This window comes from Prionailurus viverrinus, chromosome C1, assembly GCF_022837055.1.
Source record: "Prionailurus viverrinus isolate Anna chromosome C1, UM_Priviv_1.0, whole genome shotgun sequence".
NCBI lineage: Eukaryota > Metazoa > Chordata > Mammalia > Carnivora > Felidae > Prionailurus > Prionailurus viverrinus.
In genome coordinates, this window is record NC_062568.1 from 139,194,283 (window position 1) to 139,212,971 (window position 18,689).

An 18,689-nucleotide genomic window follows, 5' to 3' on the forward strand; every position below is an offset into this window, starting at 1 on the left:
TATTTTGGAGGGGATATAGAAATTTACTATTTTTGTTGGCTCTCATTCAAGGTAGTTTCCCATTTCTCATGTGTTGCGTGACCTTTAACAGTGTATTACTTGACCTTAATTTGTGGAAGTCCTATGTTCCCATTCTGGAGAAACTTTCATTCACAAAGTATTTGATTCTACTGGTAGAAAAACAACGACCTGCAAATCAGAACTCGAACTCCTCTAGAGGATTTAAACATAGAACAAAAGTCTTACTGCTATTGCAGGGTTTGTTATCTTCATAATGGCGTTGCTATAGGAATCCATCCTTGGCAACCTCGCCTCTTCTGAGTGTTTGCATTTCCAAAGCTAGATCCCTGCCATTCTGGCTTTTACCCTTTCCACCTTCCTACTTCTCTGGCCTACTCTGTGGACTCAAGTTCCAATCCCAAACTCTGAGTACTCGCACTCTTGTGCTTGGGCACTCCTCCTTAATTCTTAGGTACTAAAGCTATAGCGTGTCCAGATCCATGCTCAAGTGTGTCTGTTTGTTTTGGGGTGGGAGGTTGCCAGACACCACTCTTACCTTTCATGAGACCAGCAGTGCCTCAAATTATGTGTCTTACTGGCAGTCTTGGGAGCTTCTATTTAGTCACGATACTAGAAGTGGAAATCATGCAAGATTTTTGACACTTTGAAGTTATTTAAGAACTTATCTCTATTTATATATGTATATATTTATATACATATGTTTATAAATACATATATTTATATACATATAAGGGCAACACTTGGAGATACAGCAGATCTCAAAAGATAGCTAGAAAATAAGAATTTTAATTAAGATTATGATCCATGATTTGGCATTTGATCCTCTGAGTCTTTCATACTCACCCTCAGTTGCTTTGGAAAGATCAGTAACACCTGTAAAATTTTTGTTAGATTTGAATCTCTAATGCAGCTTTCACCAAGTTAACATACAATGGCAATTTCCACTGTGACCTCAGTTTGTGCTACAGGGATAGCACAGACCTATCTTAAAATATTCCTAATAATTCCTAATATTCCTTAAATATTCCATTTGTAATAGTTGAATAAGAGGACTATATAATGACTAGCATTGTTTTCATTTACCTATTTTCTGAAAGGTCAGGTCCTAAAAATAAAGTAAGTTACCTCAAACAAAAGGATACTACTGGTATCCTGAATTACTGGTACTTGAATTTTAATGTATACTATTCCTCATTTATTAAGATTTTGATTTTTCTTCAACTTTCTATCCACATTGTCTAGCACACAGAAGGCATTTTATATATATATATATATATATATATATATATATATATATATATATATATATCTCCACTGAATAAAAGATGCTATTGATCTTACAGAGGTAGAATGCAAACTTTCCCCATTACTACCAGTGAAGTGGACAGTTCGCTCTCAGATTTTGCCCTTCCCCAGGACCAAAAACACTTGCAAGAAGGCTAATAAGCAAAGTTAGTCTTTGAGATCTTGAATATAGTAGAGCTAATACACATTTTGACGAACAGAAAGTTTCCAAAAGGAAAAAATACTTAAAACCAAAGTTACAAATTATAATCTATTTATACTTTAATTTGTGCATTTGTGGTAATTTATGACTGCAAAACACTTTTTCCTTAGAATGACATAAAGGCACATTTCATTTCAATGCATAGTGTACCATTCTAAAATATACTAATAATTTCCTTACAAAGTGCTTGAGCAGTCACTTACACATACAGTAATAGCAAAATATATTTACACTCTATAGAGTTTAAAAATTTAAAATCTGACTAAAATATATATATTTTTTAAAAACTACAGAAAATATTAGTGCTTTCTTCAGCTTAATTGTGTGAATATACCCTGCCCTCTAATTTTTTCTTAGTGATTGACTTCAATTAAAAAAAAAAACAAAACTTCTGTACACTGTGTAGTTACATAATGCTATGTCAGGTTTTAATGCTAAAAGCCTATTTTAGACATTGCTTTCTATGCATATTTGAGAACCAGGAAAGGTGAGCAGACTGTACCTCAAAAGTATTTAGTGTTTTTTTTTTTTTTTAATGTGTTAACACTGTGTAAATTAAAGCCAGACAATTAAGCTAAGATCCTCTCCTGTCCTTTAACAAGGAAATTAACTGGCATTTTAAAATAACTTTAAACAACTTATTGCTCCCTCTTTCTATAAGATTTTCCCCCAAAGAATCTTGGGTAATAATAGAATTGGAAGGAAATAAGAATTCTTGGAAAAATTGTAACTGTTCTCAGAGTATACAAAAACATGCCAGCACACCCTAGCAAGTCTGAAGTATTGATAAACTTTCTACAAATCGATGTGCTTTTATGTTTCTCATAGAATTTAAATTTGAACAATTTTTAAGACATGAGATCACTGTGATTAAATGGCTAATTCAGTATGGTTAGTTCACAACTTGTTATTCCTGAGATATGATGACCCTAACATGCTAAGCACAGAATTAAAGATGTTATTATTGAACTAAAGAAAAATAATGCAGTCATACCCGAGAGGAAAAGGATGCAAAAACTAACAACAACAACAAAAAAACCAAAAAACTCCAGGCAAGTGGAAAAGTCATGGCTTGCCAAAAGACTTTCCTCTAAGAGCATTAAAAAAAGCCACAAATGGATCCTCTGAAGAGTTGTAAAAAGTATTTGATCAAATTATTTTTGAGACTTTTGAGGTACAGCTTTAGTGTTATAATAATTTTATAAAATATAGACTGTTTTATCAAAAATATTTATACATTCTGTTATAATATATTGCTTTTGCCCTCAGTAACTGCCAATATAAAATCTGGATCCAGTGGCCTAAAATGTACAAATGCACTTAACGTAAATGCTGGAGTTTGAGGTGTCTGCTTGGCCACTGTACAAAAGTGATGAAGTGGTGAAATTAAATAATAAACCTACAACATAGAATACATTACAACTTGCACATATACATGTTCACAGCATGTATACAACGATAATCCCTATGTTTTAACAGATATAGTTCCCTTCTACAGTAGATACAAGAATAAGGGCTGAAAAATGTACAACGAATATCAAAAAAGGAGTAATTAGTCCACTGATTTTGGAAGAAGGTATGATTGAATATATCGAGTGTCTAGACTTTGGGAATGCATACAGGTAATACAGTATCTTGGTTCAGGCTAATCAGAAGTCCTCATTCTTAAAATTTTAAGTAAATGCTGATGTTTAGTTGTTCCTGTTTGCTTCAGCATGGTTTAATAAACAAAAAATTGTTTGGCAAGTAGCTCTGTTGGAAAGCTATGAGGCTCTGTTACATGGTTGGTAAAGATAAGGCAATAAAAATTTTCTCCTAATAAATATAGAAAATTTATAAAACAAGACATCAATTCATTTTTTTTAAAAAAACAAGCCAAAAAATGTGCACAAACTACCACTACATTTTTTTTTGATATTATAGTAATTTCATTAAAAAAATAAGAGCATTTGCCTTATTCGAACAGATTTACTATGTGTGAACAGTAATAGCATCCCAAACCCTTTTGTTCTTTTTGTAAAATATAGCTAATTGAAGTGAAATGATTAATCTTCCTTCCACTTAAGGCAGGCATAAGGCATAGCGAGGGACCGTGGAAGAGTGTTTTTTTTTTTTTTCTTTTCTTTTTTTTTTTAAATAGACTATTGATCCAAAAGTATTCATTTGTGATAGGTTTTCATGGCCGATGTTCATTCCGCTTAAACTCCATGAAACTGTTTCCAGTGCTCAGATTTACGTTGAAAATACATTAAAAGAAGCCACTTTCAAGAAGATTTTACAATAGTACTTTTAAAGAAATCTTCATGTGTTTAAACAAAAAACTCAGAAGCTACTGGTGGCACAGAGAGCAAATGAAGGGTTGCTATTGTTAAGAGGTCTTCTTGTGAGTTAGTTTGCTTGGTTTCACAGTGTCTAGGAACTTAACACCAATCAGCAATGTAGTCAAAATCTCTGAACATTTCTTGCTCCTCTTCTGAAAGTATCCTTGGTTCTCGAGGCGGAGTCAAAATAGGTGCTTCTGAGGTAAATTCATCATCAAAATTACTAACATCTTCTCGTCCTCTAATGGTAGGTACAAATGGCGGCTTTACTTTTTTGTCCATCAGAGCACTCCAATCAATTAGCTGGATTACAAAATATAAAATGACCAGTTTAGTTTCCTACACTTAATTTCTATTTTCACAAAAAATTTTAAACTCTCACACTTACCCGGAAAAATGGGTGCTTTTTTACATCCTCTGCATCTTTCTCACCAGCTCCAAGTCGCCGCTCAGGATTTCTTCGTAATAGCTAACACAATATAAAATATAAAAGTTAAAATAAAACCAGTGACTTCGTTGATAAAGATTCTCATAACTTGCAAAGATTTAGATGTTTTTTTTGGTATGTGTTTGTCTAAACCATGCAACATCTATGAACTAAAAAACAACTTCTAAAGTTCTAATTGGGTTCTCCCGGGAGGGTGAAGAGTTAAGTCTGGGGAGCCACCCCTGGAGCCAGAGATGTCGTGTCCCCCTCCTCTTTAATTTCCCGTTGCAAACAATAAAGGCCTTTTCTGCCGTAAAAAGAAAAAAAATAAAAAGAAAAAAAAGATAAAGTTCCAACTGGGAAATGTCCTTCAATAAAAGAAATTTAAGCAGTTTATAAACCATTAGCTCTTACCCTTCTCATTATTGATATGGCTTCTGTAGATAAGAACCTTGGATACCTTACTTCATCATTTACAATACTGTCAAAAACTTCCTCTTCATCATCACCAGGAAAGGGAGACTAGAAAAAAAATCTCTGAGTAAGTCAAAATGAATTTCAATACTGTAAAATCTTATCACCTATCCAAAGTGCAGACAAGAACCAAGTAGTGAGGAAAACAAACAAAAAACTTACCAAAACACCAAACAAGAAAAGACTGTGAGAAGCCACAAAAGATACACAACAGATCTATTATACAGAGGATATACCATATACTCTTATTGAAATCTTCATCTTTATTTCACAGACTTTAATAACAAACTTGGTTATATTATACAATATCATTTTTTCACTTAATTTAATTCCATTCTATTTTATTTAATTCACTTTTTCATTTATCTGGCCAGACAGTCAATATTTTGAGTGCATACTAGATAGTAAAAATTATTTAGATAATCAACATTTCTCAAAAAGCTCAATCTTGTGGACAGAAAAAAATGGGTAAAGTAAATATGGTAATAAGTGTCACCATAGAGAGAAGCTCAGAGTTTGTACATCTGAGTTGTACATCTGATATGGATGTACTTTGAATTTCACAGTCAATAGCAAATTAATTAGCAAAACACAATTAGAGATCTGCAGGCATAATGACAGCACTAAGTAGCAGCTGCCAACAAAATTCAAGTCTTAGGGGCATTTCAGTTAGCAGAGTATTATTAAAATGTTGCTCATATTGACAGGAATGACCCTAAGTCATAAAAACATATTTAAATTACATTCAGTATAACAATTTGGTGCACAAAATGATAACTCTCAAATATATTGAAATGTTATTATGAAATATGACTTACTATTTCAGAATTTGAGATGACTTAGATTTGGTTGCTTGTTTCCTGTAAAGTATTAATGAATAAGAGCCAAGCAGAAAGCAGTATCAATGGAAAGGGAAGAATCTTTGACTTGAGGAATCTATGAAAATGAATTCAGAACCCAACCTCCTAAAGCTGAGCTGCCAATCTTATTGCTCATATGTAAGGAAATTTCACACTTTTCATTTACTGAAACCTTAGTTTGTTCATTTACGCACTCAAAATGAATAAATCAAATAGATAAATGAAGTAACTATTATGTGAGATAATATCATTTCTTTCTGGGATTGAGATAGCAGCAAATTAGAGAAAAATTCCTTTTCACAAGAATTCTCAATCAGAATTTCAAGTGGTAATACAAAACACTTTTGTCTATTTGATCAATTTTGTATTTAAAAAATGTCACTTTATAAATCCCTGAAGAGTGACGATATACCCACATATTCATTAAGATGTTAAAGTTCCTTGTTTCTGCAAATAGATTATAAATTAACAGGATGAACAATGGAATGCTAACAAGTATGTTTTAAACAGATATAAAAAGAATTCAATAGTCTGTTCAGATGTCAAGAGTGCAACTCCAATATCTAAGTTTACTTAAAATTTCTCTGATGCTTCAATTCTCATTTGGCACCAGGAAGGGGGATCTGGTCCTTCCAGTCCTCAAAACCCATACAAACACAAATACACATTTGAAAATGCATGATATATCCAGTGAGTTTTCAAATCTTTGTAATAATAGAGTAATTAGACATAAACTTCAGCCAAACCTGACTTTTATCACAGTTAAAAGTTATTGCTAAAATCTTACCAATGTTAAAATGGTAAATTTAAAACTATCAAGTACGGATGAGTTTTAAGTTTAGTTCTTTTCCCAACTACCCTCTTACAAAGGTGCTAAAGAGAAAGGAAACTGCAATAAACAATTGTGAAGGAATAGCTGGATCCACTGTCTTTTATATCCTAGTAATTAACAGGTTAATCAATTAGAAACTCTTTTTAAAAATACAGAACAGGAGCTTCTTCATTTGCTCATTGCCAAGTTTTCCCGTCACTGTAGAAGAGGAAGCAGAATCAACTGGATCTTAATTCTGTAGTATTCTGCAATAAATTCACTTTTTTTGCCTGTCAGAGCTAATATGGAGAGTCAATTTTAAGCAAGCATGTAATTTTTGGTAACCTAATTAAATCTCATACATAAATGAATACATTAAAAAAACCCAAAGCAACAAAACTATTACTTTGAAAAAAGGTGTGGGGTGGGGGGAAGTTCAAGTAGGTCAGAGCTTACAGAAACAACTATTATGAGTACTTCTTCTTCTTCTTCTTTTTTTTTTTATTATGAGTACTTCTGGCATTCTTAGAAAGCAAAGACCACTGTGGATTAGGGATAAAATACATCTTTCCATCTTAAAACACTGTATAGCAGCTTTTCTAGATAGAGGTAGAAATTTTACTAAATCACTGGTCTTAAGAATAGAAATAAGGTTAGGTGGATTCCATACCCCGAGGTAACAAAGCATAATGGTTTAGGGATAGGAAACCAGAGAGCCAGAGTTAAAAATCGCAGCTCCACCACATGAGAACTCTGTGACTTTAAGCAAGTTATTAAGTTCTTTGTGCTTCCACTTATACACCTGAAAATGGGCCTAAGACTAGTACTGAGCTCATTAAAGGCTGCTGAAAAATTAAATGAGCTAATATTTATAAAGCAAATAGGATAGTGCCTGGCACATGGTAAACATTTTAATTAGCTACTTTTCCTCCTTTCCTAAATATCCACTCCAATATAACATACCAAAGTGGCTGTCATTTGGATGGACTAAAATACTTTATTTATATGAAATAAGTGCCATTATATGACAATACAGGGTAAAACTTTAGACATTTCTGACATTCAATAATTTGGTCAATCATTTATTCAGCTACTAATTTATTCATGCCTAGAATGTACAAGGAAGGTTTTTGGTACTGGGAAAACTGCAAAACAGTGAACCAAACTCATTTTTTTTTTCATCCCAAGATCATCCCAAGAACAAACTGTAAGCAGTTTTCAGTTACTTGTCTAAATATTTACCCTTTCCCAAGCCCAATTTATTTTGACCAATGCATTTATTTTGACCAATGTATAACTGACTTTTTGTTACAGGTATAGAGTACATTCTTTTCATTAGTCTTTCTGTTATTCCCTATGAAATGATCAATTATATATGACCATGTCTTAAATTCATAAAACACAAATAACTACAGCATACTGAAATATAAGGTATGATTTTCAAAGTTCTATAGATAATATAAAAACCTAAAAAACACAGTGAAGGTAATATAGAATTTCAGGCAATTACTAGTATATTATAAATGTGTATAAGTATGTGTAACTTAAGCTCCACTTATGCAGGAAACATATTAAGTCATTTCTAAATGACATATTTTGTTCTTTCCTAATTTCTCTCTCATCTATTTTATACTGCTTACCTCACCAACGAGCATCTCATATATAAGAACACCAAGGCCCCACCAGTCTACAGCCCTTGTATAGGATGTTTCTGTTAACACTTCTGGGGCAAGAAATTCAGGAGTGCCACAAAATGTGCTTGTTCTATCTCCATATCCCATTCCTGAAAAGGTAAAATTTAAGCATCTGTTAGCAAAGAAAAAAGTCTAGACCAACAGATAAAAAATTAGATGATATCCTTAGGAAGCAAAATTAAAGTTCCATTTGTGCATGGTGACCAAACTTAAGATATACCAGACTTCTACAGAAAATGTTAAGGACTGGTACAGAGAAAACTGTGCAACAGTAACTCTATTATTTAATTAATGGGTAAAAATAAAGAATTGCAATTTTCACACTTCATTTTATTTATTTTCTCTGTCATTACAAATGATGCTAAGAAGTTACAAGAAAAAAATTGATTCTGAGCTTCAATTTTTATCATCTTTTCAATTCAAACTTTAAAATATTTTATCTGGTTCATTATAAAAAATAACATTTAGTTTGAAGAATACCAAAATGCAAACCCTTGGATAAGCAAGAGTTAACCACCAAAACAACCTTGAAGAAGAAAAAACAAAACTGGAGGTATCACAATCCCAGATTTTAAGTTATACTACAAAGCTATAGTAATCAAAGCAGTATGGTACTGGCACAAAAACAGACACATATATCAATGAACAGGATAGAAAGCCCAGAAACAAACCCACAATTATACGGTCAATTATTCTTTGACAAAAGAGGCAAGAATATGCAATGGGAAAAAGTCTCTTCAACAAATGGTGTTGAGAAAATCAGACAGCTACATGCAAAAGAATGCAACTAGACCACTTTCTTATACCATACATGAAAATAAACTCAAAATGGATTAAGGACCTACATGTGAGACCTAAAATCATAAAGATCCTAGAAGAGACCAATTTCTCTGGAATTGGTAGTGGCAACATCTTTCTAGATATTTCTCCTGAGACAAGGGAAATAAAGCAAAAGTAAACTATTGGGACTACGTTGAAATAAAAACTTGTGCAGAGCAAAGTAAACAATAAACCCAACTAAAAGCCTATTGAATGGGAGAAGATATTTGCAAATGACATATCCGATAAAGGGTTAGCATCTAAAATATATAAAGAACTGATACAACTGAATACCAAAAAACCCCACAAATAATCCAGTTAAAAAATAGGCAGAAGATATGAACAGACATTTCTCCAAAGAAGACATCCAGATGGCCAAAAGACACACTCAATATCATTCATCATCAGGGAAATGCAAACCAAAACTATAATAACATATCACCTCACACCTGTCAGAATGGCTAAAATCAAAGCCACAAGAAACAAGTATTAATGAGGATGTGCAGAAAAAGGAACCCTCTTGTGCACTATTGGTGGGAATGCAAACTGGTGCAGTCACTATGGAAAACAGTATGGAGGTTCCTCAAAAAATGAAAAATAGAACTACCTTATGATCCAGTAATCACACTACTGAGTATTTACCCAAAGAATACAAAAACACGAATTTGAAACCATATATGCACCCCTCTGTTTACAGGAGCATTATTTACAATGGCCATAATATGGAAGCAGCCCAAGCACCCGTCAGTAGATGAATGAAGACTATGTGGCATGCATATGCATATATATACATATACATATATATATATATATATATATGTATATGTATATATGTATATGTATATATATATATACACATATACACACACACACATACACACACACACACACACACACAATGCAATATTACTCAGCCATTAAAAAGAACGAGAAATGTTTCCATTTGCAACAACATGGAGGGAACTAGAGAGTATAATGCTAAGTGAAATGAGTTAGAGAAAGACAAATACCATATGATTTCATGCACAAGTAGAATTTAAGAAACAAATGAACAAAGGGGGAAAGAAAGAGAGATAAACCAAGAAAGAGACTCTTAACTATAGAGAACAAATTGATGGTTACCAGAGTTGTGTGGAGAGGGTGGAGGGGATGGGTGAAATAGGTGATGGGATTAAAGAGTACACTTATCGTAATGAGCACTGGATAATGTAAAGAATTGTTGAATCACTATATTGTACACCTGAAACTAACGTGACACTATATGTTAACTATGCCAGAATTAAAATTAAAAACTTAATAAAATAAAAAAGGAGTTAACCAATGGTGCCATATACACATACAGTATTAATCTTTTAACTAGTTCACAAATTTATATTTCTTATAATTTAGTTTAGTAAATTTTGTTTAGTTCATAATTTTAATTTTATCATAACTTAGTAATATATTAATCAAATACACATTCTACATATTGAATATGTCTCAATATATTCTAAAGTGTTAAAAGCTTCTTATAAACATCATCTTAGGAAAGAATTTGAAAGAAAAGCTCTCAATTCTAAAGTATACATTTATAATGACTGAAAATCTCAAATGAACTTGGGAGTCTATGGACCAAGATTTGAAGAGCATAATTAAATACCTTAGCACAGAAGGGTGGAAAATTTGTTTTTGCAAAATTTCTTTAACATTGTCACACTTTTTTTTCTTCAATAAAATATTATTTTTAAAAAGAGCTGATATAGTATCTACATAGGTTCTACACGAACCTTTTACGTGACTTGGCCAAGATTAAAAAAATGTTAATTAAGACCAAAATAGAACTAGTATTTCTTGATTTTTATTTTATGCTTTGATAAACACTAGAGGAGATTACAAACTCCCTATTTTCAGGATAAAACTCTTAATTTTTTGTTTCGTTTATAGTAGTAGTAGTATGAAATCTGTCACATTTTAGTGTAGTATATATGTCAACTGCAGTAGTTATTATATTTCATTCATTCTGGTAAATTTTCTTATCCTGATATTTTTATTGTCATTTCTTTCTTTCTTTCTTTCTTTCTTTCTTTCTTTCTTTCTTTCTTTTTTTTTGAGAGAGAGAGAGAGAGAGAGAGAACACATGAGAAGTAGGAGGAGAAAGAATCTTAAGCAGGCTCCACAAGCACAGAGTCTTATGTGGGCCTTAATCTCATGACCGTGAGATCATGACTTGAGCTGAAATCGAGTTGGTTGCTCAAAGCGAATGAGTCACGCAGCACCCTTGTCCTGGTATTTTTTTTTAAATTTTTTAAACATTTATTCATTTTTGAGAGTGAGAGAGACAGAGTGTGAGCGGGGAAAGGGCAGAGAGAGAGGGAGACACAGAATCCGAAGCAGGCTCCAGGCTCTGAGCTGTCAGCACAGGGCCCAACTCGGGGCTTGAACTCACGGACTGTGAGATAATGACCTGAGCCAAAGTCAGATGCCCAACCAACTGAGCCACCCAGGCGCCCCTGTCCTGGTATTTTTAAAAAAAGGTGAAAGTAGGCCCAGTTGGCTAGGACTTCAAATTGGTTAAACTCCAAGGAAGGAGTTAACAACAGGCTCTTAAGAGTCAGAAAAGTCTGGGTTTAAATTCCTGCTTTGCCACTAGTTAGAAAGCTTAGAAAAGCTGTCTAACCTCAAAGGCTAGTTTCCTCATCTATATGCTGGGGGTTAACGCTACTACCTACCGTCACAAGACTATTAGAAATTAAAGGAGATCATGCATATGAAGAATTTGGTAAATTTCTTGGCAATTATTAAGTGCTCAAAAAATGTTATTAGCACCTACATGGCAGGTTGATTTGCTGGACAAAGAATCTAGAGACAGGAAAGTTGAAGAAGCTATTAGTTTTTCAAAACAAGATGACAGCTGGCAGTAGTAGAGGGGAAATGAAAAATTTAAGAAATATTGGGGCGCCTGGGTGGCGCAGTCGGTTAAGCGTCCGACTTCAGCCAGGTCATGATCTCGCGGTCCGTGAGTTCGAGCCCCGCGTCGTGCTCTGGGCTGTTGGCTCAGAGCCTGGAGCCTGTTTCCGATTCTGTGTCTCCCTCTCTCTCTGCCCGTCCCCCGTTCATGCTCTGTCTCTCTCTGTCCCAAAAATAAATAAACATTGAAAAAAAAAATTAAAAAAAAAAAAAAAAAAAAAGAAAAATTTAAGAAATATTAAGGAGGTAAATGTCAGCACATTTTGGTCATTAACTTGATGTGGAAAGAGAACAGAGTCCAGGATGATAGTACATTTTCAAATAGGGAGACTGTGAGAAGATTGTGGCACCATCAACTATGAACTGGACTACCTGAAGAAAAGAACCTATTTTTGGTTGTATAATGTTGGAGGTACCTATGCATTTTTCAACCAAAGCTGTCTAGTAGACAGTTGAATATTTATGTTAGGAAAGGAATAATAGATTTTGGAATCATTAACCTATTATTTATAGTTAAAAACTAGCAATGATGAACAACAGGCTAAGGACAAACTGAGGAACAAAGGCATTTAAATCAACGGTGTTTAATACAGGAAAGTCCAATAAGAGGAAAAAAAGTATTACTGAATTCAAATTAAGAGGCTGGTGGATAACTGATGGTGATATATTTACAAAGTTCACTCATTTATTCATCCAGCTGCTTATTAATTGAATATTCACTGAATACTTAAGATGTGCCAAGCACTATACTCTACTGTGCTATGAAAACAAAGCTGAGGAACAAGAAGCTTGTGCAAAAGGGGGAACACAATGTTCATTACAATGCAATGTAATGAATTGACATGTCAAGATAACAGTAACTATTTACTATATGTTAGACACTGTGTCACATATATCCAATTCTTGAAATCCTCTTAAACAAGAAGCACTATATTGATTTTATATTTGAGGAAACAGACTCAATGAGATTCAAAGTAACTCATCCAAAGACACAGCAAGTAAGTGGCAAAGCCAGGGTTCAAACCTAGGACTGTATGGAGCCTAAACCTACAGTCTTTATACTTAAGCCACCTCTGATTCATATTTCCCCAGTTTACTTATTTACTTTTGAATATATAGACAAGATTCTGAGATATATGCATATTTTCTTCCTATTTAAAAATGTCAGACGTTTTAAGAAGCTGGACAGAAGTCATCAGGCCTATGTAATTTACTTTGTACAGTCCCAGCAAAGTAAAAAAAAAATTGGTGGCCTAACCAATGTTTTCTCAGAGTAGTGACAGAATTTTATTTATTTATTTTTTTAGAAAGAGAAAGAGGGAGAGAGAGAGAGACAGAGAGAGAGAGCATGCACACGTGTGTGGGGGAGAGTCAAGAGGGATAGGGAGAGAGAATCTCAAGCAGGCACCATGCGTAGCGTGGAGCATGGGAGATCATGACTTGAGCCGAAATTAAGAGTCAGACACTTAACCGACTGAGCCACTCAGGCGCCCCCATACAAAGAGAATCTTAGGTTTTACATTATGATTTCTGAAAACCTACCCTATTCATAACCACAGAATTCTTAATAATGTGATAATCAGATTACATAATGTCTTAACAAAGAATAAAGTTAAAAATACATTTTGCTTTCCATAGACAAAGTTGAAAAATACCAAAGTACAAAGGAATAGTAATCCATTAGAAAAGGAACTTTAAAATATCCAATTACCTTCTTTGCAAAGACCAAAATCAGCAATTTTCACAAAGCCCTCTGTATCTAGCAATAAGTTATCCAATTTCAAATCTCTGTTCAGGATAAAAAAAAAAAATGCAAAATGAAAAAAAAATCAATAAAATCAGTAGATAACGTAGGATAAAAATAATTTCAACAGGAGCGGTACTTTTTTTCTTTTTTTTTTTTTTTTTTACTAAAAATGAGTTTTCATGTTATGATTTGAGATTTAAATATATTACAAATGTTCACTTTTCTTCCTTTTTATTACTCTACATAATATAATTTCTGAATAATTTTCTCCACTATACAGAAAAGAATGTTTTTTAAAAGGAATGTTTTATCTATTTAAATATGTATTTTAAAGCGTGGAAGGAATTCAAGTATTTTTAACTTTGGTTTTATTAATTTGTTATTTGTGATAGTCTGACTTGGACTAAGTTTGAAGTTCTTCTACACACCATCTGTAAGAAAAGACTGTCAAGGTATCAAGAGGGCAGTTTTAACCAGCCTTATTCTAAGAGAATAATGCGAAATAAAGAGAAAGCTATCACTGACCAAAACTGATTAAATCAAAAATTGATTAAAAATTAAGTTAAAAATATTTTAACCTTTGAGAGTAAAACAGGGCCATGAGGAAACCCTCACCTTGGATATATTGTTACAAGTTTGAATACACTGATGTTTATGGTCTCCTTACTAGCCTTCCTGAATTTGTCTAGTCTAGAGCAATGCTATTCAAAGTGTGGTCCATTGCTTGGCTGCTGGGCTATTATTTGTTGCTAGTCTGCAACTTGATAAGGAGCTTATATTAGTACATAAGGCAACTGTGTCACCAAGTACAGTGTTTAGTTGACAGCAAGACTTAAGGAAGCAGGGTGATGTTTTACACTCTGGTACACGCTACTTATTTTATCATGGACAAATTCTGAGTAGTATTGGTCTATCAAAGTTTTCTGCAGTGGCTCTACAGTGGATGTAAAATATTCACCAGAATGAATATTGTTAGTGAATTTTGTTATCAGAGCTCAACTTATAATTTGACTATTTTAATTAGGTAATGGGCAGAAGAAAAGGAACAAAGAGGTTCATCACATAATTATTGTGTAACTATTTCTTTCAAAATTGGAGTTTAAAATTTTTAGAGGTCACTTATCATTTGAAAGAGAAAATTAAAAAGCTGGTTAAACACAAAATATCCTTAATTATTTTTAATTCAAATTCACACCAAAATAAGCCATTAGAAAGCATCAAAACTTTACTCACCTATAAACAATTTTGTGTTCATGTAAATACTGCAACCCAAGAACTACACATGCAGCATAAAATCTGTTTGAAGAAATAAAAAGATGTTCAATAAATTCCACTGCTGTTGAATCCCAGTTTATAATTTTATGCTCCAAAGCAGAATTCTGTAGTAAACTAACTTCACAAGTATTTATTTAGTCCCGACTATATGCCAGAGACAGTAAGACATGTCCTAACAATCAGGGATAAAATTAAAAACTAAGAAAAATACAATGCCTACAATGGGAGCCATTCACTTTGCCTGTCACTAAAGTCCTCAGAGTAGACATTTGATCTGGAAAAATACAATTTACCATAAGGGCAGAAGGACAGTGTAAAAGGCAGAACTCTCAGGGGGGAAATACAGGGCATTCCCTAGGATGGAAAGCAACAGAGGTGTAAAAGGCACCCGTGGTAACCAATAACAAGTTTTTTGTGGCTCAAGTAAAGAATGGGGAAGAAGTGGGAGACAAGGCTGAAAGGACAGCCTGGAGTCAAGTTGTGAAGGACCCTAAGTGCCATATTACGGATACTGAAATTTCTATTTTTAGCGGTAGAGAATCACACCATTTAGGTCAGAGCAGAACGATCACATTTATGTTAGATTTTTCTGAGGGTAGTATGAAGGCTGGAGTAGAAGTAGATAGATACCCAGAGGAAAAACAAACAGATGAGGCTATTGTGGTAGCACAGATGGGAGACCATGAGAACCTCCAAGGTAGTGGCAACAAAGAGAGTAAAGAGATGGGTTCAAAAGAAACTTTAAAAGTAGCACAAGACTGGTGTCTCCCTAGCAGCAGAGGATGAGGGAGACGGAAAAACTTGAGATGACTCTTAAGATTTCCTTAGTGTAAAGAGTAATAGGTAAAGAGACAGAGAAATAGCCAAAGTTTTGTGGGGAAAATGAGGTTGACTTAGGTTGACTTTGAATGGTCTTGGGGCAGGTGAAGAAATTGGGTAAATGGGTTTGGATCTTAGACAAACTTGAGTCCAGCTAGAATATTAACTGTTGAGGAATAGGACCATGAGGGTCTTTTGCAGTATTTATCCTAAATGTTTAGAATAATGCCTGAAACATGGCAGGCTTACTAAATGAGAAGGGAGGTAATAAATACATGAATTTAAAAATGCAGATGTGTTTTCAGTGCAGAATAGTCTATAAGGAAACACTTAGGAGAATCAGGTTTTAATTATGCAAGTAATACATAGGTATTTTCTCTATCAAGTACACATAATACCTCTGGCCCCAAAGCACAATACTTCATTCATCCATCTATCCATCTCACCCCAGTGCCACTACCATCTATAGAGATAACTAACTACTCTTATTGGTTTGGTGAATGTTCTTCGAACTCTTAGAATGCACACGTAGATAATTTAGCTATGTCATGTGTTCCCTTATTTAACAAAAAATGGGAACATAATTTGGAAAAATTTTAAAGTGCAAGTATTTAGAAATATTTAATTATATATTAGATCTTACATAATTATTTGTTGAAAGTTTAAAGAATTTAGCTCAAGTCCCATTCAAACAGATATGATTCTAAAATTGCTTATTTTTATACATAAGATTTTGGTTACCTTATTTTGGTAACAAAATAATATAACAATTATAAAAATACCTTGATTTCTCTTTTATTTCATTTTTTGTAAACAAATCACCCTAATGACACCCAATAAATAATGGGTATATTGTTTAAAATATATATTTCACTAAATGCTTACTATGCTATGTGTCAGGTATATGTTACATATTTTCACTTATTAGCTTATTTAATCTTCAAATCAAAGCTTTAAATCTTTCACAGAAACATAATGAAGCTTTCAGAGAGAGTAACTATTCTGTCTAAAGGTACAAAGCTAGGAAACAAACTATTTTTGATACCACAGTCTCAGTCAATAAAAATTCACTGATCACCTAGTATGTGCAACCACACTTCCAGGTGTTGCACTAATATACAGAACAGACATCCTCCTCCCTTTTAATGAGGGGAGATAGACAACAAAAAGATAAAAAATAAATAGATGATTTCAGGTAGAAATAAAGTGCTATGGAGATAACAGAAAACAGCGTTAAGACTTATCTGATTTGGACATTAGTGATGTAGTGGTATTTTAGATAGGGTACTCAGGAAAGGATTTCCAAAAAATAACATTTGAGGTGAGATCTGATCTAATCCAATGGGATCTAATCAGAGGGAGGTACTTCAAATTTGAAGTACAGCAATGTAGCATTTTATTCTTTATATTTTAATGTTTATTTGAGAGAGAGACACACACACAAAATGAGTGGGGAGGGGCAGAGAGAGAGGGAGACAGAGAATCTGAAGCAGACTCCAGGCTCTAAGCTGTTAGCACAGAGCCCTACGTGGGGCTCGAACTCACAAACTGAGAGATCATGACCTTAGCTGAAGTTGAATGCCCAACCAAGCCACGCAGGTGCCTCTATTTTTTTTTTTTTAAGTTTATTTACTTTGAGAGGGAGAGAGAGAGACAGAGAGGGAGAGAGAGAGAGAGAGGGAGAGAGAGAGAGAGAGGGAGAGAGAGGGAGAGAGAGAGGGAGAGAGGGAGAGAGAGAGAGAGGGAGAGAGAGGGAGAGAGAGGGAGAGAGAGGGAGGGAGAGGGAGGGAGAGAGAGAGAGAGAGAGGGAGAGAGAGAGAGAGAGAGGGAGAGAGCGAGCGAGCATGCACTATCAGTGTGCAGCCAGACACAAGGCTCAATCTCAGAAACCACAAGATCATGAACTGAGCTGAAACCAAGAGTCAAACACTCAACCGACTGAGATACCCAGGTGCTCTGGAATTTTATTCTTGTATTTCATTGGGCTTAACTGTTTCATCTGTACATGATTTGTATTCTCAGCAAAAACAAAAGTTCCTTAAAGGAGAACTGTATTTTAAATTTCTTTAAAAAGGGGGGGGGGTACATATCAAAACAAAAACAAATTCCCATGTGCAGGCGGGACAGGCTAGGCATAGTCCAGATGCTCTGGTTTTAATTTTTAAATATTCAGGAAATGCCTTTTACTTTCTGGCTTCTGTCTCCATTTTGAAAGTTTCACTAACCATCAGAAATAATCTATTTCTTCCTTTTTTTTTTTTTAATGTTTATTACTTATTTTTGAGAGACAGAACGAGCATGCGCAAGCAGGGGAGGGGCAGAGAGAAAGGGAGACACAGAATCTGAAGCAGGCTCCAGGCTCTGAGCTGTCAGCAAGAAGCTTGATGCAGGGCTTGAACCCACAAGCCAGGAGATCATGACCTGAGCCGAAGTTGGACGCTTAATTGACCCACCCAGGCACCCCAAGAAATAGATTTCTTAACTATAGGGAACTGATGGTTACCAGAGGGGGAGGTGAATGGGAGGATGGACTAAATAGGTGATGGGGATTAAAGAGTGCACTTATGATGAGTACCAGGCATGAAATTGGTGAAATCACTATATTGTGCACCTGAAACTAATATAACACTGTATGTTAACTAACTGGAATTCAATAAAATAAAACCTTTTAAAGAAAATGACTTCCTGTCTTTTGGCTTGAACAACTGGTACTGCCTTTTATTAAGGAGAAGATTAGAAGAGTAGCAGGTTTGGGACAAGTGGGTAAGGTTGAGGGAAATGGGAAAAATCAGAAATTCAGTCTGCAAAGAGAAATACTTATTAGCCATATGAAGGGAAAAGTCAAGTTGGTGCTAAATGTTATTAGAGTTGGAAGTTTAGGGAAGAGGTCAGGGCTGGAGATACAAAGTTGGTAAACATCAGCATACAGAGTGTGGCTATTCAGAGCACTTTCCTAAGATCAAATCCC

General features: G+C 34.2%; 1 protein-coding gene across 1 annotated transcript in view; it reads right to left on the reverse strand.

The window, feature by feature from the left end:
- Positions 1–1,562: 1,562 nt before the first annotated feature.
- Positions 1,563–18,689, reverse strand: part of PKN2 (protein kinase N2) — a 130,308-nt gene continuing 113,181 nt past the window's right edge. The window contains exons 17-22 of the mRNA XM_047870618.1: positions 14,861–14,923; positions 13,592–13,668; positions 8,062–8,204; positions 4,691–4,798; positions 4,238–4,318; positions 1,563–4,152 (exon numbers count right to left, since the gene is read on the reverse strand). Coding sequence (XP_047726574.1) covers positions 3,949–4,152; positions 4,238–4,318; positions 4,691–4,798; positions 8,062–8,204; positions 13,592–13,668; positions 14,861–14,923 — 676 coding nt within the window. The 3' untranslated portion in view covers positions 1,563–3,948. The remainder of the gene's footprint in view (positions 4,153–4,237; positions 4,319–4,690; positions 4,799–8,061; positions 8,205–13,591; positions 13,669–14,860; positions 14,924–18,689) is intronic.